This window comes from Augochlora pura, chromosome 4 (genome assembly GCF_028453695.1).
Source record: "Augochlora pura isolate Apur16 chromosome 4, APUR_v2.2.1, whole genome shotgun sequence".
Classification (NCBI taxonomy): Eukaryota; Metazoa; Arthropoda; class Insecta; order Hymenoptera; family Halictidae; genus Augochlora; species Augochlora pura.
The window spans coordinates 22,041,147-22,064,012 of NC_135775.1; the positions used below are offsets into that span (position 1 = coordinate 22,041,147).

A 22,866-nucleotide genomic window follows, 5' to 3' on the forward strand; every position below is an offset into this window, starting at 1 on the left:
TAAAATAACACGTTTTAAAGTAAAATATTAAAAATTTTCTATAATATGTAATGTCTGTTTTCAAAATTAAAACAATCACATTGATGAAACTTTCGAAATAATAATATATACGAATTTGAAAATAAAATCACCAATTATCGGGAACTTTCAGTTAAACGGATGAATTGTCGAAATCAAAGAAAAAAAGATCGAATGCATTTGCAAATACACTTGTATATGTAAAGAAACCATAATCTGAATGAACACGTGCTTTCAGCTACTTAATATTAAATAGAAAAATATTTCGCTTTACTAGGTAGGATATCCTGAAAAAAATTATTTTTCCTTTTACGCGATGTAATCAGAATTTATTTTCAGCAGAAATATCTGCTTTCTTTTTGTTTGTCCAGTCTATGTTCGTCGTGAATATTTCCTTTTAACAGTATGGTTTTCTAAATGCAATTATAAACGATCCTTTTTTGAAGACAGATATATCATTTTGCACAAAACAAAAACCTGTATACTTTTTGTTGCTATATAGCACGTAAAATGTACAATGTAGTACAAGTAAAATTGGCAAATAAAACAGACAAAGATGTATCTTGATCTGGTAACATAAAGTACGCAGAGAATATGTATATCGCATAGTAAGTTCTGCCCTGACAAACTATCCTTTCCTTCCTTGTATATGTATATATGTATATGTATATACATATATATATACAACAATTGGATTGTTAATAGTTCTGCCAATTTGTCAGAGTTACATAATTAGAATACATTCAAGAGTCAAATTGCAACCCGTAGATTGACATATATACATTCAGTTAGTTACATTATCTAATAGATTCAAATGTTAATCACATTAATTACGGATATTAATACTAAACAATAGTTGAGTTTAGATTTCTAGGCATAATTTGTAGGAAACGTAACTCATCTACCTGATAACATCTCTACCTCTCTATTAATACTGTAACGTAAAGACACTGCGAACGTTCTCGGTTCGCGTCTCAACAGATTTGATGGACGACGAAAAGAGCTTCTGGGCTTGTTATTGTTAATTACAAAATAGTGCACACTAAAGAGTCACAAGCACAAGAAACGAACGAAATTTAGGAATGCGAAGTATGTTCGTCAAGCTTCCTACAGTTTGTAAACAATAAATATAATTCACATATTCAAGTTGCATCTGACAATATTTTATTTAGACCAAATTAAATTTGATACATGCATTCAGCGAAAGGTGTTATCAGGGGACGAGAGAATAGATGATGTGTGCATCGAAGAACAAATTAAAGGGTCGTCTAGATCAAACATTCTACGTACATAGAACTTGATATCCTCCCCTTACGTTCTCCGATCATACAATCTTGAGAAAAATACTCAAATACTCTCGCCAAACTTTCATTCGAATCAGAGCTTTGGTTGGAGCGTTTTTTTCTTTCTTTCTCGGTTTTTCTTTCTTTCCAATTAAATCTTCATGTCGCACAGCGACATAGAAGTTCTACCGTATTCACAGAATAAAATACACGTATAATAGATACACTGCATGTCGACACTCGTCGATATTATCGTAAAAGTTTTTTTTTTAACACTCAGAACCTTTTTTTAAGAGCTTCACGTTTAAACATTATATCTGTAAGCTCATTCTTCCTCTGAATAAGTATATTTTTTAGTTTTCTTCACACGAGAAACGATATAATAGGTCTCGTTCGATCGCTCTAAACAGTTGCATTGATCCGGCTTACTTCTACTTACACGATACAATTATTGTTTTTTTTTTATCCGCGAATGCAACAAATTAGGTAAACACGAAGTTCACGACCCAATTCGACCGAATTACAGATACACGTTCGTTTGTATAGCAGATGTATCTCAACAAGTGCAACTAATTTCAACGGTGATAAGGAACACAAAAGCAATGCAAAAAGATTGTAATATAAACATGTGTCCTATTTGAATTAATTTCCTAGCAATTATTTGAAATTTTCCTGGGAAAAAAACTAAATTGTACTCTGCATAAAATCTACAATTTAAATGCTATGAGTATTATTAATGATGTACGAAAATGGTAGTCGTACAATGTTAAACAGGACTCATATTTGTATGAATCTTTTTCATCATTTTTGAGTAACTTTTCTACTTTTGAAGTGGAAGTCACTTGTTAAAAAGCATCCCATGGTTTGGTTTTGTTATTTCCACATAATCTTCTTGACTAACTACATACATTATTAAAATTTCCATAAATAATAAAATGTTTTGCGAAGTACTGTTAAGTAATAATAATTTGACTACCATTCGTTCACTCGTAACAGATTGTATACTTTTGGGATTTTTTTTCTCTCATTCTCTCTCAAAAAGTATGAATAAAATCGGCCTCCCTGTTAGTGGAATTTCGTGTTTGCCAAATCAGAAAATGTAAAGCGAACTCAGTCTTTGGTTGGAGCGATCAAACCGTTGAAGATTTTTCCGACGTTCTGTCCGACTCTCACGTTTTTTCTTACTTTTTTTGTTTTATTTTGTAAAGTGGCTATTGGGTCAATATTTTTAACATTAATAAATTTTATATAAAAATCCATGTACCACTATATTTCGTTTAAAGCGTTCCAACTAAAATAAACAAATGGTTTTTACAAGTACATTCTTGGAAATTTTCGGTTTCCGCACAATCCTTCGCTCGTCCTTCTCAAAATCATACGTAGCGGAAGAGTGTGTATATGTGTGTGTTTCTCTGCTCGATGCTGAATTAATTCAGAAATGAAATCAATATGAAAAACCGGCGCGCGAGAAAATTTAAAAAACGGAGAAATACCCTACGACAAGACTAAAATAATGTCTTCGCGCTCGACAGTGAATTTGAGAATAACGAGAGAAATAATCAGATATCTAAAGTATGTATGTACAAATGTGGCAGAAATTAGATTTCACAAAATTTCATATAATATACAGGCGAGTGAAGTTCTTAACAAAATAATAAGTCCTATCCAGGATAAAATTTTCTTTATTACTCCTCCTCTAAAATCGTCCCGAATTCATAAATTTTTTTTTGTTTCATTACACATCGCTGTGCGCCTACCACAACAACATTAATTACAGTTACTTTTTTTTATTTTCCGTTAATTACCTAAAAGTAAGAGATACAATAAGCGTAATTATTTTTATATGTACAATATATCTTTTTTTGTTTGTTTCTTATTATGATTCCATGAAGTCTCCCTAGAATTTGCAACATTTGCACCATTTTACGTTCTTTCCATTTTTTCTTGTTATTTCTCTCTCTCTCTCTCGCTCTCTCTCTCTCTCTTCCCTTGTTTCTTGATCTCGCGTACGGCTCGCGAAATAACATTCTTATTGCATGCTTGAACTAAATTTTCTCACACACACTTTCTCTCTCTTTTTCTCTTTATATCTGTACCTCAAGTTCGGAAAATCAACCACTATCCGACAAAACTCTGCCACGGCAGTTTGCAGGGTGAATTAAATTAGAAACCTTTGCATCCGAACAGTAAAGATTTCGAATCACGGTCAGTGCCTACGGATTTTCAAAATGTAATGTCATGAGGAACGAATGATGCCTCTCTTTTTAAAAAACGATTATACAAATCGTGTGACAGACTTTGAATTTAGTCAGTTCCTTTTATCTGTGTCTCAAAACTTATTGTACGTATTGATTCCGTCACACGAAAATATGAAATGATTGTGCTAAAGAAGAAACTGTTCTCTCCGCGTTCGAAAAAACCTGCTGATTCTTTGATACTCTGTTCGAATTTCAAGTAAGAAATGTATGCTGGATATTGTCGATTTCCATGTAAACGTAGTCTCTGCACGCTTGTTAACGCTTTTTTCCTCAACGTTGCACACTTGTTCTCGATCATTTCACGTTGGAAAGGGAGACAATATACATTATGTAGAAAGACTAAGAGGAAGAGAATAAACGCGTCGCGCGCAAAAACGTCGCATTGCTTCAGTAACTATTCGCATATCGGTCTTGTCTCTTCTAGAGGTAATCAAAATTTCATCGACAAAAAATTATTTAGCGAAGCGTATGGACTATGTACGTGTGTGTCAGTGTCGAAACACCTTAATCTCAGTTTCCATATAGCTGTACCAGTAGACGGTAAAAATCTATTCGGCTAAAGTAAATCAAAGGATACGTTAACAACAGAACGAGTCTGAATTTTTCCCACATTTTTTTTCAATGGCCAATATTCCTCTATCTTCCCAAATAGCATTTACATAATTCTGAAGCTTAAACGCAATTTTCGGCTATTGTTTTAACGTTTACACAATTTGCCAAATGGTTTTCTTTTTCTCTTGTAATGTGTTGGCAAAGATAAAAATGTTTTCAAATTTTTTCTATAGAAGTACCAAAATGTTTGAATCTTGCTGAGAAATATTTTAAAAAAGAGACAACAATATACTGCAGCGAACGAATTTCTTGGTGATCATCAGGAGTCTGCTTTGATGTCAATCAGTTAAATGATAGTTCCTTCATATATTGCATGGAAAGTAAATCCATTGGTTATTTATCTTGACTTCCATAGCTCGCAATTACTAAAGTGAAAGACATCGGAATTCTTCCGCATTCCTTGTGAATGTTACAAATCCTAACGTAGTATCACTCGCGATACTCAAATTTTCATGGTACAAGCTTCCCAAACGCAACATTAGGATCTCGAGTTTGATATGCTAGGCGTCGCATACACGAGGGATGATTCGATACATGTTGAATAGCACAGAAATGCATGGATCAGCGATCAATGAAACAATCAATTCAAACAATTCTGTTATTAATCGAGTAACTTTAATGCTAATTCAAAGATAATTATTGTTAACAATAGTTTCATTATTTCACAGCCTGGAAGCCTTCAACGTATTACTACCTCATAAAGAAATAAACTGAATAATATCTTATCGTTATTATTAAACCGAATCTATGTACAGTATTGAAATAATTATACGAATTCACGATAAGTTGAATCACTCTATTCTGCGTTCACTGAAATGAGCAATGTATAAATGTAATTGTTAAAGGTATCTATAAAAGATTTACTATACACAGTTCTCGTGGAAAGTAGCTATGCTATTCTTGACGTGCATCGTTTCTTTCTTTAAATAAAATTTACAATCATAAACGCACACATAAAAGCATTACTTTCAAAAACGCAGATTTTCATATTGCAAAGAAGAATATCGTTTAAAATTAACTTTTAAAAAAACTCAAACGGTATCGTGTTCGTTATTACTTGTTTATCAGATCTTCCATATAGATTGTATGAAATTTGTTTAAATATCTGAAGAAAGGAGACACGTGTCGAGCGCAAATCTCTGTGCAATGTTCTCACAATAATAACGTAGTTAATGCTGTGTCTGAGAAAGCTTGTGGTACGATTGCAATAATTGCATCACAGATGTTTTAGTAGTACTACACTTGCATGTACGAATAAAAAAGAATGACAAAAGAAACTCTGCCTGTAGTTCGGTGTCTCAGAATCAGGCTATTGATTTGACAAACATAAAAGTTTCAATATTATTGTAGTTTCTGCACGAGTCAATTTCCGCAAGCGAGAAACACGAAAAAGAATATAAAACTCGAATCAGGCAGGAATACTAGTAACGTCGAGTGTTTGAAAAAATAAATTGTCTTTTCCGTTATTTTGTAATCATTTCAGTAAAATACTGCGTTTGCATTGAGTAATTGCGGTTGTTCAGTGAGCAGGGAAACGATTGACTTAGAAAATTTAATTAGAGCACGACCCTCTTATTTTTTGCTTTCTATTGAAAAATCAACTTGGTACTTGTAATGGAACCGATACTATCCTCTCTTTAACTCGCCACAACAGGCAACTGATCAGAGCATTTCTGTAATTGAGTCTAGCCGTACCGCATTTCATATTTAACGAGCCCGTAGTACATGTCCAGGCCCGAAATCAGGCAGACATAGGCAAGGTAAAGTTAGCGAAGCCCCCAGTGACGGTATTGGCGGCAACAGGGGTGCCGATAGCAGGCATCATGTCACTTCCATTGCTAATGAATTTGTTTTGTTTGCCCGTACAAGCTGCTGCTGCTGCGGCTTACCATCACAAGCTGCAGTTTCCACTCCATCCACCTCCATATCCAAACTTTCACTACAATCAAACACGGAACTTTGCTAACAAACTATAATAAAAAAGAGTCTTGTTCTTTCACATGATGCCATATACTAATTCATACTTTCTTAGTATTATTCCTGTACAACAATGGGTCAAGAAAGGAATAATATTGTAACATATTACGTGCAAATAAAAAATTATTTTAATTTTGCAATTTGCCAATTTTCATAACTCGAAGTATACTCCAAATCAGAATCTCTCCTTAAATTTTATATTATATGGTATAAACTGAAAATGGATGATTCTATATTATTTACTACTTGTGACATTATTACTTTTAATACTTTTCTATACTCTTACTTGAAAACATATTATTCTATATTCCTGGTTTATTATTTTCATATAAAATCATCCCTTTTCCGTCTGTACGACAATTTTCACTGATCTTATGTTTCCCATAAGAAGACTGCGGATCTTCCTGCAAAATAAAAATTCTCTGATCATTTGCAAAAAAAAGAAACATCCATTTCTTCTCTTAATAATTCTGTGTTCTTAGCTTTTTCCAAATACTTCTGCTGCTATACGTTTCAGCTATCATGATAAATGCATAAAATCCGCAATCTGGCCAAAACAAATAAAAAGTATGTAGAAACTCACCTATTACTATTAAGCGTAATTTCCCCGGACGTTGGGATTTGTTGCGCCTGACTTTGCGTTTGTTGTTGCTGCCTCGCGAGACTCGCCAATTTGCTCTGCGCGATCAAGCCAGGTAGCAGATTGGACGGCGGATGTTTTTGCGGCAGAACTATCGTCGATTGATTATTCACCATGTGGGTGCTATTTGAAAGGTTGTTAGAGTTATTTATATGGGGCAACGGTCCATTCTGATGACCGTTACCAAAGTTTGTAATCGTTCCACTACTCGTGGTACTCGCACTGAACACTCTGACCCCAGCACTACCACTGCCGCAGTTGCCGCCATTTCTATTATTTGTTGGACTAGTCAAAGACTTCGATAGAATGGAGACAGTACTGCTATTGTTTGGCAATTGTCTGTGTTGCTTAGTTTGGTGATTCGACTGCGTCTCTGTAGCAGTGCTGGCACATTGTGTGTACACTGTACTGGACGTTGCTGGCTGGTTGGTCGTACACGAGAAAGACGACGGGACCGTAGAACAACTTGTAGAAGTATTTACAACACTAGAACCACTACCACTGCACTGAGGCCGACCCTGCTGCGTTGCAGGCTGTGCAAAATGATTGCTAGGTAGCGGAGTCACAACAAAATGCGAACTGCCCAGCTCATCTGTCCGCGAGTCGCAAGAGTTATTGTCCGACAGTCCACTAACACACGCACTACTGGTGATGTTTGCTATGGCAAGATCGAAGTCCGATAAAGCATCCACCGAGAAGTAATCTGCGATGTTAAACTCAGACGTGAAAGGTGGCTCGTCTCCTGCACGTTCAGGTTCCACTTCCACGCAGATGGACGTCGCTTCTGGTGGGAAGGGGTAAGGAAGCGGTTTCGTTTGCGACAACGTTGGCTCTACATCCGAGTCCGTATCACTACTTTCTTCGCTTGGACTATGCACTGACACGGGTGGAGTCTTTGGTCGGAAGTGTAACCTGTGCCACAAGTAATACAATTAATGATCATGAAGTTCAAAATCCAGATCTGTTGCCATTCAACATACCACTCTTTTTTGACTGGAGTTGTGGATGCAGCGGTTGTATCGGATTCCACTTGTTCTCGCTTTGGTTGATGTATCGTGAAGTCTAACGACGACCACATATCATCCATATCGGTTGAACAACGGTCCAATATTACTCTATGAACGTGTAAAACCAAATATGATTACCGCAAATGTTGTATTTTCATCCGATTGCGAATTCCTAAACGTACCTGCCACCCCGACCAATTCGCCGTCGTGCGAAACCGATACATCTTGGTACCGGTTTGCTGATACTGGTCAGTGAAAACCTATACTTTTTATCGGCTACACCCCCTTCATTTTTCTCACACCAAGGCCAATTTCCAAATCCACCTAATACAGGCTGCAAGAAGAGAAGCACTATATTTAAAATCTTGAACATAAAAAAGTTTAAGATTTGTATAATAACGTAAAGAGTCTTAATAGAACCGATTATCAAATCGGAATTCTAACAGCAAATTAACGTCACTCACTGGTAAATAAGTGCTATTTCTATTCCGTCGAAAAGCGAATTGACCCTCGTCAGCGGTGTCTTCGTCATCGCGATCGGAGGGAACCGAGGGCTGAGAATGTGAATGAGATGGAAGCGGACTATCTTCGTCTGAGCTCAGTAGCAGGTCCAGCCCGCTTCCGAGAACACCAGGTCGACTTCCTCGACCACCTCCGCTACCTGTTCCACCACGCACACCATTGTCATCCAAACTCCCGCCTCTGTTGTCAGTTTTATGTTTCCGTTTCTTGTACTGTCTTTTTTCTTTTCTTGGTACTACTTCATCCTGCTCCAGATAACGTAAGTATTAATGTTATGCGAATGTAATATTTGACGAATAAATATATAATACTAAAATTATTAGGTGTCGCGGGGCGATCCGAACGGACCTAAATTTTTAATTACGTCCGGGCCCGTGTCCGTGATTTTTAAACGAATTGAAATTGAAATTGTGGAAAAAAAGGTACAGTGCAATCTATACTTAATTACCTCTTCTAAAACTATGTAGTACTTACTTTACTACAAACTTTGTTTGCCCAATTTTGATGAACACCGAACTGGTTTGTAAACAGTGGAGCAAAAGCTGGCCTCGGAGTCTTCAGAGCTGATACTTCTGCCAATATTTGTCCATTAAAGTCTTGTGCTTGGTACCTGAACAAGTTTTTCGATTTATGAGATTCGAAATATATTTTTATAAAAGAAGAAAAGATTATAACGAACAACATATATTTATTTCAAACCTCTTCTCGTAGACTTCGATTGTGAGATGTAAGTGTTCCCGTTTAGTCTTTTCTCTTCGTTTTACCATTTCCAGAAGAGTTACTGCTCTACTAAGATCCCTCCGGAGTTTCAACATTTTTTCATAACTAGTTTCGTCATTCTTACGATTTTTACGTGTTTGCATTTTTTCTGTTCTACGTCTAAACGCTAAATAAGGATTATTTGCAGCCGAACCAAATCGATGCTCTGTTTTCACTGTTAGTAGAAGTGGCTGTTGCTATAATAAATAAAATGATGTAAATATGGTGTGAAAACTGTAAACAGTAATATCTATAAAGTGTAATACTAGGTACTTACTGTCTTTAGACGTTTATTCAGCCAATAATCAAAAACAGCAATAATTAAATCATCATCTTCTTTCAGAAGTGCTTTAGCTTCATTAAGGGTGACAACAGTTTGCCCAGAACTTTTCTCCAACCGGTCCATCATTTCTTCAAATTGAAGAGGAGTTAAGTCCATTCTACGACTTTGTACTGCAACCCATTTTTCATCTTCCGAATCCATATCATAATCAGGAATATCTTGTTCCATTGCAAATGCTAAAAACCACGGTACATGCAATTATTAAATTGATAGCTTATAATACATTATTAAATACTATATTTTATTATTTTCTATAGTCTATTTGCTTACGTTGCATATGTATAAGTTGACGAGGTAGCTTATAATCAGCTGGATATATTTTATCATAAGCTTCCGCATCTGCCAAATCGGATACTTCAGGAGTAGGAATGATTAGACCCGTACATATTGCTCTTTGCAAGTGATGTTCCTATGCAAATAATGAAAATAATGTTAAAGATTATGTTTCAACAAATATCATTTTCCTGCATTGTTTCTTGCAAAGAGGAAAACAAAAGGTAAAACATAGCATAAATGAAATATTTAAACACGTACAAATAATACTCTGTCTATAGTTTACAATCTAAGGAAAATTCCTTGATAACATACTACTATTTATTTATAACATATGAATCAACAATCTGAATTTCTATAAGCATGCATTAAGAATAAGAAACACGTCAAATATGATAGATAATACTATAATACTTGTTTAATAGAGCATTGCAACAATTCTGTTACGTCGAATACGCACTGCCATTGTTAGTAACCGACTTCAAGAAAGTAACATGAACAATCATTGTTTACCCAAAACCAAATACTCAAACCAGGCAAGTATTTGCTAAACAAAGCACCACGCACAATAATACACCACAAAAACAATAGAAACATATGAAAAACAAGAATATTTCAGATTCCTAAGCATCGAACAGCAACATTGAGTATCATTTTTCACTGTGTAATTTATTCAAAACAAGGAGTTGACAGCTGTCAATGACCTTTGATATAGATGCACCAATGCTTGAGGAACAAGAATCACAGTGAAAAAATAGTCGACAATTACGTTTAACATTAGAAATTAAGAAATTTGTCCTCATAATAATAGTAAACGAACTGCCATCTGCCGGTTGTTTACGAAGATGCGCCTGAGGGTAAGATGGCGGACGGGGAAAACATGCTGGAAGAAGTCTGAACAGTTCGACTTACACATTCCTCCTCCTTTTCCATGCCGCTGGGCATTTGGGGCACAGCACGGTTAATGGCCGAGTAATCTGGCAGATCCGGTAGTTCCTCGGCCATGTAAATCGGCATGGGCTTGGAAGCGTCCAGGGCGCGGGCCCTGAACGACAGCTTGCTCATCCTGAGGCGGCTGGCTCGCGTGTTGACAACCAAGTTGGCTGGTGTCGAACCGTGAGGCCAGTCGGGTCGGCTCGGGCCTCGGGCTTGCGGAACGTGAACCTGACTGGGCCTGGCTGGGGGCCCTGCGCCCGTAATACCCGGCACAGAGAGCGGTCAGGGCCTCATCGTTCTCCGGCCATCGCGCTGGAACACGGTCACTCAGTCACCAAACGAGATATATCACTTTGAAAACATGTTTGCGTGACACGGTCCCTGCTCAAAGCCATCATGGCCGACGCACAGCCATTTAACACGTTCAGCTCGAGCAGTTCTCCGATGCGACGTGCGCCGCGCGGGAATCGGCGAGCTGCCGCCACCGGTCGACTCGCGACCGTCTATTGGACAGGACATTTTCACTCGGATCAAAGCCTCGTTCACACTATCATAATATTTATCATAGAAAACCTCATCGAATATAACATATGCATCATCTATTAAAATATTATACTCTTCATTTACTAAACTTATACAAATGCTTATTGTTCCGAACAATTCTGTAGATTGTCCTAAGTAGTAACATTTTTTTACAACATCACTAGCATTTAGAGAATGTTTCAATTTATTTATGATAATTCTTGAATTTAATACAGACACAGTTAAATAAAATAGAAATAATGCTATTAGAGTTAGGTCTCAAACGTGAAAAACAATGTAAAACATCCCATTTAGGTTGAACGGCTGCTTTCTATCAACATTTCTGTTGCAGTTCGATCTTAGCGTATTCAACTTAAAATTTTTAATCCATAAAGAAATTCAAACATATTTGTATGCTAAAATATTTAACGTGAAGACAATTAGGCCTTTATCATTAAAAGCATGTGGTTTCTATGAATTTTGATATTTGAGCTGATGATTTTTAGTCAGGTCATGATAATTAAAAGAAATGCAATAATTTCGACCGTCACTTATCTTAGTTTTATCTACCGCTTTGTAGAACTAATTACCTTAAAAAAAGATTTAAACATTTTTCATGGTATGCATACTTTGCGCACGCGTCATATTTCGCGAACACTTTGAATTTTCAATCCAATTATACGAACAAAAATCTGAATCAAACTAATTTAATTAAATGTTATTCTCTTCGATTCAATCATTTGAAGCTTCAGAATAAAATCTGAATAAGTAAACTTTAAAGCAAAGCAACAGATTAAAGAGAAACATGTAAACGTGATCAGAGGAACTTAAACTGCAATATGCAATTATACATTATAAAGTTCCTCTGATCACGTTTTTATGTATTGAAGTGAGACTATATTCTTCAGATAAAAACAATAACAATAATGTGTGAATAAACTAGAAAAATATAGATAACTGTAAGAAAAGTACCAACAGTAAATGAAACAGTGAAGTAAGAATAAGGATGTTAATCGAGGAAACGAATGTTTGAACTCTTTTTGTCTTGAACTAAAAATTTAGGTTAGACGCATTGGTGTAGCGTATCAATACCATATAATTCAGGTTTATTAACTGCAGAACATTCAAAGTAAACGAGGGCAACGTAACAATTGTAGCGTCTTATATTTGACTGCGATAATCTTTCGTGTGGAGGCTAGATCATATTCCCGCGTGTCGACATGGCGCATACCATTGCAATTCTATCCGTGATACCTAGGTTATCTTACCATCTTCGCATGCAACTTCCAAACTCAACGATATTTGATGTTACGCCAGGTATTATTTTTGACATGCACTTTCTCTCATGCCCGTAGAGCGCGAATTCCATCGGCTCACGAAAGCTTTCGCAGCGAGCACGTGTTGAAACGCACTAACACTACGATCCCTTGTACACTGAATTTGCGCATTTCGCATGTACAGCTTGGCGGAAAACCCACCCCATTCAAATATTTGGCGCATATTTCAAATAGGTACTTTTCGAATGAATCACGACCTAATTTTAAGAGGCTTTTCGCGGCGAATATCTTCACCAATCCGACTCTTTTTGCCTTTGCTTTTCAATTTGTTATATACTGCCACTTTTTCTCTATTACATTCGACAACGTTCTTCCTCTTCCGTCATTACAGATAAAGATGATACATTATCGAACTTGCAACGCGCGGACATACTGTTAACAGATTGCAATCTTTTTCTACCATATTTGGATAAATTGCAATATCTAAAATGGGTGCAAACTACATGGGCTGGTGTTGAATTATTAGTTCCACATTTGGAAAATAAAAATGTTAATTATGTCGTAACTCGTTTCTCTGATGAAGCCTTTGGTTTGGCTATGGCCGAATATGTGGTAGCTCATATTTTCAATTTCGAACGTAATCAGAAGCAGCAGTACGAAAATCAGAGAAATGGTTATTGGGGAAGAGATGAAAATATCTCAAACCACAGATTGATCCACGACCTCTCTGTGGGCGTTTTAGGCTTGGGAAATATTGGAAAATCGAGTGAGTAATACTCTAACTTCCTTACAGTAGTTATAGAAATATTAATTTGAGTTCGTTTATCTTTCAAACAATCTTTTAATTGACGTTTGTTTATTCAGTTGCAGAGAAATTGAAGGTTTTTGGAGCTACTGTTTGGGGCATAACAAGAACGCAACTTAAAGAAAAGTTAGACTATGTAGATGAACATAGAACAATTGAATCTATACATGAAATGTTAAAAGAATGTGACTACGTTGTTAATGTTCTGCCGTCCACTCCAAATACTTTAGGTCTATTAAATGGGAATATGTTACAAAATTGCAAAGATCGTGGTACAGTTTTCATCAACATAGGTCGAGGTGGAATTATTAAAGAAGCTGATTTAGTGAACGCTATTCAGCAGCGGTGGATCTCGGGAGCAATACTGGACGTTTTTGAAAAAGAACCACTGCCAAAAGATAGTAAATTATGGACATTACCACAAGTAAATCTTCTATGCTTTAGATACAATATAAAATATACGATTAAACTAACTTAAATAATTTCAATTTATATTTTCATTCAGGTTACTATCTCACCACACATTTCTGGAGTAACTCGCCCTCAGGATGTTGCCAAATTTTTTACAAAGAATTACCGGAAATTTATCGATGGTAAAGACTTGTTAAACAAAGTAAATTTCCGTATGGGTTATTAGTTATATTAAACGGTAAAACAAAAATATAAAATAACAAAAAATAATATCCTTACAATTTGTAAAGTTCAATATGAAAATGATAGTTTTTATAAATTATTATATATAATTTTATATGTAATATTTATATATATATATATAAGATATTGTTAATGCCATAAATTATACTTATATAATAATTACTCTGTTTCTTGGCTGACTGGATCAGGACATGGTTTTAAACCTCTTATACTGAGGTCATAAACAACTTCTTCTACTTTTCTGACAGAGTATTTTAAACCATCAAAACGTTTTCTCAGGATATCGTTTTTCAAATTTAACAGCCTAAAGCCAGCATTTAATTCGTTTACAAATCTTGCTATTTCTATGGGTCTATTGTAATCGCCATTTGTGACACTATTTACTGCAAACCGACTCTAAAAGAAAATACATGAAAGAAAAGTTACTATAATTATTAATTGTAGATTATACATACCAATTCTGCAGCCAACTGTAGCAAACCCATTAAGAAATTTTCTAAATCCAAATGGAAACCATCTTCTTTGCTATTTTTAACTGTACATGTAATATAATTTTAGCATAAAGAGATTTGTAAAAAAGTAATTATAATTTGTGATTACATACTTCCCAACATTTCTGCAACAGCTTCTTTAGTGACCAAAACCTTAATTTCTAAATAAATTACTAAAGAGGCTAGGAAACATAGTTTCTGTGTCACAGAACGCCATTGGTCATGAAATCTGTAATACTGGTCCTTTGGTACAATTTTTGCAAGATTTGCATAATCTTTACGCACATCCTCAAATATTTCTCTTGCTGATGCACAGTATCGAGATACAACTATAGACAGAAGTAAATACATAATAATCATTAGAACAACGCAATGATTATGTCTAATGCAATGATTATGTCCCATGCAATGTCCATACTTATGTTTTCCTCAATATTATCATCATTATGAATGTTCTGTAAAATTATCAGTATTTCCGTGGATGACCTTTCAAGACCTTTTACACTGCCACGGATTTCCTTTGGCAACAGAAAATTAACTTGAAATGATTTCTTTTAAAGAACACTTTGTCTAATTACAAACACAACTGTTAACTTTGGAATTTAAATATTCTAACCTAAATTATACACACGTTTCGAAGGCATTTGACAGAAAATACTTGACCACTCATCATTTAACTATTCGTAAGGAAAAGTATCGATGCTGCAAATGTTCGTACTGAGTTTGTACCTTGTACAAAATCTGTATGAAAATTGTTTAACAATATTTTGGTACTTTGACATACGAGAAGGATGTATCATAACAAATCATTAGTACTCACCTCACGCAACTTTTCTTCATTGTTTAAGTAATCCTGAAACGAATTAAAAAGTTCCACTATTCTCTCAGACATATTGTTTTGAACTTTCGTAAGATAATTAATTAAATATTAAACAATATAAGTCTGTTTGTCAACTTCTTGTCTATCGTCGCGGAAAGCGGTGTCCAAAATTGTTTGATACTCTGATTGTCTCGATTGTCTCTCAGAACAGGACAGAAGACAAACGGTATCCCCACCACCGTGCCGCGCGTGATATGAACCACGATACATACCGTAAATACTTGGGATTAGCATAATTCTTTTTCTTCTACAAATGAAACAAGTTTTTCTTTGTTTCCTTCATCTCTTATTTACATTGTAATATCTGGCGTACTGTGAAATGCATAGAAGATTGCACAGTAAATAATAATTTAATAAGATAACAAATTGGGTGCCAAAAGTGAATGGTGGCGCCATTTAACAGATAAAGGGAATGAACTAGTCGTGTTTTACCCGCTCGTTATGGTAGGTAATACTGTAATATCTCTGATCGTAGATTGATAATTTATCGACAATACCAACCAATTAATATTTGATTTCTTGCCAGATGATATAATTATTGATCATAGTGTGGCGACTACCTCAGCCACTCGCCAACAGATGGATTCCTTTCCAGAACCTAAGACCGTCCCTGTTTCTACATATGTATGACGAGTCCACTAGCGGACCCGAGACGAAACATAGCTCCCTCTCAAATTATTCTTCAAAATGAATCTGTTTCGCTGCTATTATATTTCGAGGAGATAAATTTACATTGAAATTCAAGATAAAATTCGTTTAAAAGAAAAGAAAAGAAAATTCGTTTAAATTGGGAGAAGGTAACAAAAAAGGAAGTCAATATCGTGAGCCTAAATACCAAAAATATAAAAAACAATTTCATTAAATAAGAACGTAAATTTTCAAAGATCATTAGTAGTGATCATCAGGATGATCATTACTAACCACAGGACTCGACCAATCGTCATTAGTGGTCATCCTGAAGATCTACCTTCATTCAGACCACTTCTGCAAGAGCAGTCCCTAAAACCTAACTGTTGCCTTCAGCGATCGCGTTGCAACTGATTGAACAATAGCGCTGAGCCGAACGGGTAACCCCCCACCACTGACTTCGATGATCGTTGATCGCCGTGAAAATTTCGATTATTTCTAATTCTTTAATCTTTGTAACAATTTATTTTGCAAGGAAGCCAACGAATTTTGTATCAAAAGTACCAACAAGAATTAAATAACAAATCGAATTTCTTTCATTAATAAATTTATACAATCGACGCAGAGAAACTTCGATTTTTGCATAAAGATATTATTCGTATCAATATTAATTATCTAGAAAATGTCTAAACAATTTCTGCGTTCATTTGGCATTATGGTATGTCGCAGAGTATTTGATCACACCGGTCCGAGGAATATAAGAGCGGATAGAAGAAGCGCCTTCCGCTTTTCTGTGTCTGAAAATCCTTCTCGATTCTTCCGCGATCTACGTAGCGAGGGAAGATCGACTCCGATTGAGCCAGGTCGTGGCTGACAAGTAGCGAGCACCTGAATTGCACAACGATAGACAATCTCTGGCACAGTCACGTGACTGCCAGGTAATTGACACAGCCGCGGCGGAAGGCAGTGGACAAGAGAGGAAAGAAGACGAAGTATATAAAATTGAAGGGAGACGACCGGTGCTATAATTGAAGATCAATTCGCGCGAGGAACTCGTTCGAGCCGACGACGCGCAGAAATCACTCGCACGTGCAAAATCCTCCGCGACTGGTCACTGGGGCATTATGCAAGACCCCGAGAACCAACCTTGGCAATGACCACTAACTATGAGTTGCGTTGCCAACTTGTACTACACGTCTGTGTCATCAACTCGCCGCTAGAATAATCGTGTATGGCGAATCCCCGACTGCCGTGCCGATCTTACACGGTTTTTTTTTCGCAGTGCATCTTGTAAGAAACGACGGTATCGACAATGTTACAATAATGTTGCGACGCCGAGGCGCCAGCTTCGACATTGCCTATCTTTGTAAACTCGATAGTACAAGTTTACAAACTGTAACATAAACTGATCCTTTTAATAATTAAAGAAAGAAAGAGATGTTTTTGTTTCAGTGCCTAAAAATTTATGCAAAATTAGCTGTGTTAATCGTAAGAAATATATATATATATTAGATAAAAATATCTTATTTCTTTTAAAGAACGTAATAAGTTGAAAATAATGTAATAATATCTTTAAATTCTTCTAATGTCATCTCACTTCTGTAGTTAATCTATTCATATTTGTTATAAATGCATACTTTAAGGTAAATAGTAAATAATTTAATTGAAGATCGTTTAAATTAAAGATTGACAATGTATTTTCGTCGGGAGAATAAATCTGTACACACGTCGTTTCTGTTGGTGTTCGAACATGGAAGCGCACGTTTGTGGAAATCTTCTGAGCCCGTCAATAAAGAAACGGATAAAACGTTCCGTTCATAGAAGATTGACAGTGCTCGGAACCAGGTATTCTGTACTGTGACTAGTCGCGGACGATGACTCAGAGTCAGTCAAGACAAATTAGTCTGTCAAACTCTCAATTATGTTAAAACACGTGAGGCGGAATCGAGTTCTTATCCGACAATGATATCGATAAGCCACTGGTCGAAGCAGCTTGGATGCTCTCCTTTGCACGACGCAATATGTTGCGCGACCAACATAATCGAAACGTTATTAATTAATCTCTGCAATCTGTGCGACATATTTTGAAATATTTTTTTTCCAGGTCTTAAGTATTTTGGCATAAAAAAAGATCGATTATGCACTCCAAATAATAGCAGATATTTATGTAAAACTTTATACAAAACAGTGTAACGATGTGTTTATAAAAATATACCCAAAAGTGCTTGATAAATAGTATTCTAGCAGAATAGTTGACAGCTCTTATCTAGCTAGAACCCAAGCACCAGTATTTTATTTTTCGAACGTCGTATGCTTCGGTGGATGAAATGCATTTTCCGAGGCTAATGGATGAAATTAATTCTTTAAAGCATTACCGTGATTACATAGCGTTCCTGTTACGTCTGCCGATTACGAGAAGTTCCCGAGACGCATACGAACGAGATTCAGCTGCCATATATTTATTGTATTTAACATTATTGGCGCAGCTCGCGGGATCTTCGCAGTGACCGTGATTATTATCTAATAAGTAATACAACACAGCTCGGTAACAGATCGTTACATCATCCGCACCTCAATTATCTGCAACGATATTAATTTACCGCATGAACACTGCTCAAAAGAGATAAAGGATCCAGCGGCAACATTCTCGGCTCTGCAAATCCTCTACGACGGTCGTGGTTGGACTGATTTCGGCGGACTGATACAACGAAATCTCGAATTACTCGATCAAATGACCGATCCTCGCGTGACAAGCAATTAAACCTGTGATTGACAAATACTCAGCGAAGCAAAAAAATATTGATTGTCGAAGTAATTCGAATCGTTCGATCGAACGATCTTTTTCCTTCTCGATTCGATCGCTATGGTATCGACGTAGAGGCGTCAGTTTGAGTTGCTTCGAATCGTTGCGATCGACGGAACGATTAGAGATTTTCAAGTGTTCGTGACGCAATGCCTGGCTCCGCGTCGGCCATTTTGGCCGTAATGCTAAAATAACTATTTACGATTGCAATAGTCCCCATCGTAGTTTCCCTTTGGCAATCCCTGTGAAGCAGAAAATATCTGTTACAATAATTACTTACACGCTGAGCGTGAAAATTCCCTGGACCCGACAAAATGGCGAGTAAGATCGATACCTCTCCTATAGCTCTGTGAAGAATTCCCTCAGTTAATTGTATTATCTAACGGAAACGATAAATAATCATTTTGAAACGAATGTTCATGCTATTTAAATACTGTTTATTGTTCGTTTGCAGCGTCGTTCGTCATTTTCACTGAACGGCAGACGTCGCGTCGGGTGTTAGCTAATTCGCACTATTGCCGCAATATAGAAATTTCAGCTGCTAATTTATTATGTAAACGAAGCTCATGATTTCGGTGAACAATTCAACGACATCGGGAGAGATTTCGATTTCGTTTGGGAGAGATTTAGAAAGCGTTCGCGGCAAATGTTACACGCTTTCATCCCGATCCTTAGCATCCGTCGAAATCGCATTCGTTCCGTTCACCCCGGCATCGACACATAATTGTAAACAATTCACGATTGTTTCGTAACAATGGGCGTCGATAGATGTAAATGAAGAGTAATCGATTACCATGTTAGCCAGTAGAAAAACTAGACAAAATTAGTTCGAGACCCGAAGGCACTCAGCTTACGGGCTGGATGTCGAACCGATCGATTCAACATTAGCATTAATAATAATACACCGTTGTACTGGACAGTACGATGAATCGCAATAAAAAATTGTCTAGGGATTTACGTAAGATTTTATGTATATATTGTTTACTGTAACGACATCATTGCCTTTTACACGCGGTCGTCTGAGATATGAAAAACAAAAAACTGGGAACAGAAGAATTTTATAATGACGGTTTTTTTCATCATTAATGAGATTCGTGTAATTGATTAAAATGCGATAAATGAACCGGCAAAAGAACGTTCGCAGCGTATACAATGTCGCGCGATCAATATTTATAATCGAAGAAAACCTCGGTTCAACTTCCAGTAGAAGCCACGTCGAAAAAATTGTACGATCGATTCGATCCGATTCGAGCTATGCTCGGATGGTGTCGATTGGCATTACCGTGCATTCTGGCCACTGCTTTTTCCCCTCGATCAACGATCATTAACGCGTCTAGGAATTCGTATATCTTCATCGGAGGGAATTATTCTGCCATTTATCGTGACAATTTTTGTTTTGTAATTTACAATGCAATGGGTGCCAAAATTATTTACACCTCTGACGAGATTTTCCACTCGTTTATCCGAATATTCGCCGGTTTTCTCGATTCTCAACACTCGCGAAAAGAAGCTCAAATTTTGTAACTACGATGCTCTACAATAACTAACTTCCTCCTCGTTGCATAAGGCATCGCGAAAACTTTCTCTTTTATGTCAGTACAAACCATCACTGAATTAATTTAATACTTTCCACGGAATGCTCGAGTTTCATTATCGATACGCAGTAGCCATTATTTTCATTTTACAGTACGATATAACTTCTAATTCAGCAATTTCAAGTGACACGCGATGTACGATAAAGTGTTGCTTCGTATAAAAGTCATTTTAACAGCTGCACAGTGAACAATAATTTACAAAGTCGTAGATAGAAAGTCGCGTTAGAATTTTAAATTGAAAAACTTCGACGAGCATGCAACGGAGCCGAGTGCTGGCAAAAGTAGTTGCTCTTTGAAAAATAATTTCGACCATGACGGTAAGCGGCGTCGTTAAGGAACACGTCACGAAATTATGTGAACATCATTATTTGCAGCGTGAAGAAAACAGGTGGCAAAAGTGACGCGACCGGTGACGTCGCGTCAGGTCGATAAAATGTCATTGCCGATAAACGTCTGTGGTGTGCGTATGGTTTTCGTTGACAGCGAGAAATATCGAATTCTCGATAAAATCCGAGAACGCGCGCAAAATATCGCGGAGTCGTTTGAAAAAAAAAATCAAGCAAGCCATTACGTGAGATTACGTGTTCTATCGGTGTAACGTTGCCGCTTCGTCACAGCGGTTCTATCGTTCGCGCATCACGGTTGCGTAATAATACCGAACGAAATCTCATACGTAGTTCATTCTCCGGAATTTCCTTCTGTCTTCTTCAATTCCCTCCGTTCATTTTTTTCTCCTTCCATCTATAACGTCCGACGTTTTATTTTGTTTTTTTTTTTCGCTAAATACCGTCCCGACTTCGACACCATAAATCGATGCTTATCGGTTTAATCGGTCGTGTTAAAGTAATTGCGCAGCGCGTGAGAATATGCGTTATATTAAAATTTACCTGTTGCCGCTTCCGGTTTCGTGTATCGCAGAAGCGGGGAGCCCCGGCGAACGAGGACGAGAAGGATAAAACACGGAGAAGGATTAAGGGGAACGTGATTCCCTGATTCCGATTTCAATCTCGTCGCCTGATATCGCCGCCGTGAATTTCAGGGACCCTAAAGCCCACGGGATTAATCAACCAGAGATTAATCCTTCTAGACGACGCGTGTTCGCTTTGTTCTCTATACTTTCGTCATTACAAAATTGCTTTCCTCTTCGGATCTCAAGCGAAATTCATTGCGACGAAATTGAAAATCGACAAGCAGGTTTGCACGGTTTCGATCACTAACGTTTGAACATCGAAGCATTGTCCTGGGATAACACGATTTAATTGGTCGTCTGCACCCACGATAAATCACGTCTGGTTAAACGACGATTCGGAATTACCATGGATACAGATTAATTGACCCAGTCCGTGATCGCGAAGTCATCCATTTTTCGAATTGTTTCGTATTACATCAGTATTACGTGATACCGTTTCGCACGCGAAAGCGATCGTGCGCGATCTATACTCGCGATCGCGACGCGATGATTCGCTTTTCTGAATCGTTCCTTCGTGACAACTCTCGTGTTTTTTGCACAGCCGACAGTCATGGCGGGGAGGATCGAGATCCATGCTTGCATGGAAACAACGATCTGTTCTCCTTGCGACAACATTGATCGTTGCAGTCCAATAATTACGATTCCTTAATCAACGAACACGTGATCGATCGTTCCTAATAATCGTTTTACCTCACTCCGTGCTTCTGCATTACGTTCCAGTTGACAATTCAGAGATCATTTTATGGTTTTCCTTTGAAAAGTTTATCGAGGATATTAATTATTTTACCCCTATTATTTGCGCAGGGTACGTAATCTCGGGAGACCGTCGACTCGAATCGATAACGATGATTGATGTGTTAATTAACGTCTCCAGTCGGACTTTCATTTATTGTTACAATGTGTTCGGTATCAATTGATCCGATGGTAAATAGTATTATCTAGTAACGGCGCGCTGGAAAAAACGGAAGATCCACTGCAAAAGCCAGCGCTTCAATTATCGATGTGGAAGCGTGAGAAGAAGATTGCTAATTTGATTTACGAGACTGTTTCGTTAAGCGACGGGTGTAATCAGTGATTTATCGGTGCGCTTAAACGGCAGAGCGCCGCGGTACATTTAAATGTGCCGTAAACGGGTCGTTAAAGCAAACGAAATGACGTTTCAAAAATGGGCAAAACACAGGGAAAAGAGAAGAACAGATTCGGTTTCATTCATAACGCATACACACGCACAGACGTATATCGGGATTGTCCGTTGTCCATAGTAATTTCGCAACCGTCCATCTCCGCCGATTACCTCCTAATTACCAATTCTCGCCGGACTCTAAGGAAGAGAAAAAAAAAAACGCTGCGCCGAGGATCGGTAACGAGCCGCACATATCCGCGATAAACAGTAAGAAAAATAAAGGAAAAAAAAGAAGAGAGAGGAAGTCCGGTAACATGTTACGCGATTATTACCTATGCAATTTTCCGTGGCTAATGAAATCGCGCGATTAAATGATCCACGTAATTAATGAATCGTAATGATACGACGGCGTGACGGACCTGCCCACTAAGGTAGCTCGTTCGCGTATCAGCATATTCGTGTTTCTTTTCGTTTTTGTCGTCGTTCGCTAA

At 37.1% G+C, this 22,866-nt stretch overlaps 3 protein-coding genes across 5 annotated transcripts; 1 reads left to right on the forward strand and 2 right to left on the reverse strand.

The window, feature by feature from the left end:
* Positions 1-25: 25 nt before the first annotated feature.
* E(pc) (Enhancer of Polycomb) lies at positions 26-11,110 on the reverse strand. The gene is made up of 10 exons (XM_078179592.1): positions 10,605-11,110; positions 9,690-9,828; positions 9,354-9,595; positions 9,017-9,273; positions 8,792-8,927; positions 8,260-8,562; positions 7,978-8,129; positions 7,769-7,903; positions 6,732-7,700; positions 26-6,110 (listed from the first exon to the last, which is right to left on the reverse strand). The coding sequence occupies exons 1-10, from the start codon at positions 10,755-10,757 to the stop codon at positions 5,993-5,995; spliced, it is 2,604 nt and encodes an 867-aa protein (XP_078035718.1). The 5' UTR covers positions 10,758-11,110; the 3' UTR covers positions 26-5,992.
* Positions 11,111-12,020: 910 nt separating this feature from the next.
* On the forward strand, positions 12,021-13,938 carry LOC144469387 (glyoxylate/hydroxypyruvate reductase A). Of its 2 annotated transcripts, none has more exons than XM_078179593.1 (5): positions 12,021-12,144; positions 12,270-12,467; positions 12,819-13,193; positions 13,292-13,656; positions 13,738-13,938. In XM_078179593.1, exons 2-5 carry the CDS (start codon positions 12,371-12,373, stop codon positions 13,867-13,869), a joined length of 969 nt encoding a protein of 322 aa, XP_078035719.1. In that variant the 5' UTR covers positions 12,021-12,144; positions 12,270-12,370; the 3' UTR covers positions 13,870-13,938. The 2 variants fall into 2 exon arrangements, with proteins under 2 accessions (XP_078035719.1, XP_078035720.1); XM_078179594.1 differs by lacking the exon at positions 12,270-12,467 and adding an exon at positions 12,506-12,661.
* Positions 13,630-15,392, reverse strand: Trsn (translin). 2 transcript variants are annotated; one of them, XM_078179600.1, is made up of 6 exons: positions 15,198-15,390; positions 15,009-15,118; positions 14,796-14,895; positions 14,491-14,706; positions 14,342-14,421; positions 13,630-14,282 (listed from the first exon to the last, which is right to left on the reverse strand). In XM_078179600.1, exons 2-6 carry the CDS (start codon positions 15,048-15,050, stop codon positions 14,046-14,048), a joined length of 675 nt encoding a protein of 224 aa, XP_078035726.1. In that variant the 5' UTR covers positions 15,051-15,118; positions 15,198-15,390; the 3' UTR covers positions 13,630-14,045. The 2 variants fall into 2 exon arrangements, with proteins under 2 accessions (XP_078035726.1, XP_078035725.1); XM_078179599.1 differs by lacking the exon at positions 15,009-15,118 and having other exon boundaries at positions 15,198-15,392.
* Between the last annotated feature and the right edge of the window lie 7,474 nt (positions 15,393-22,866).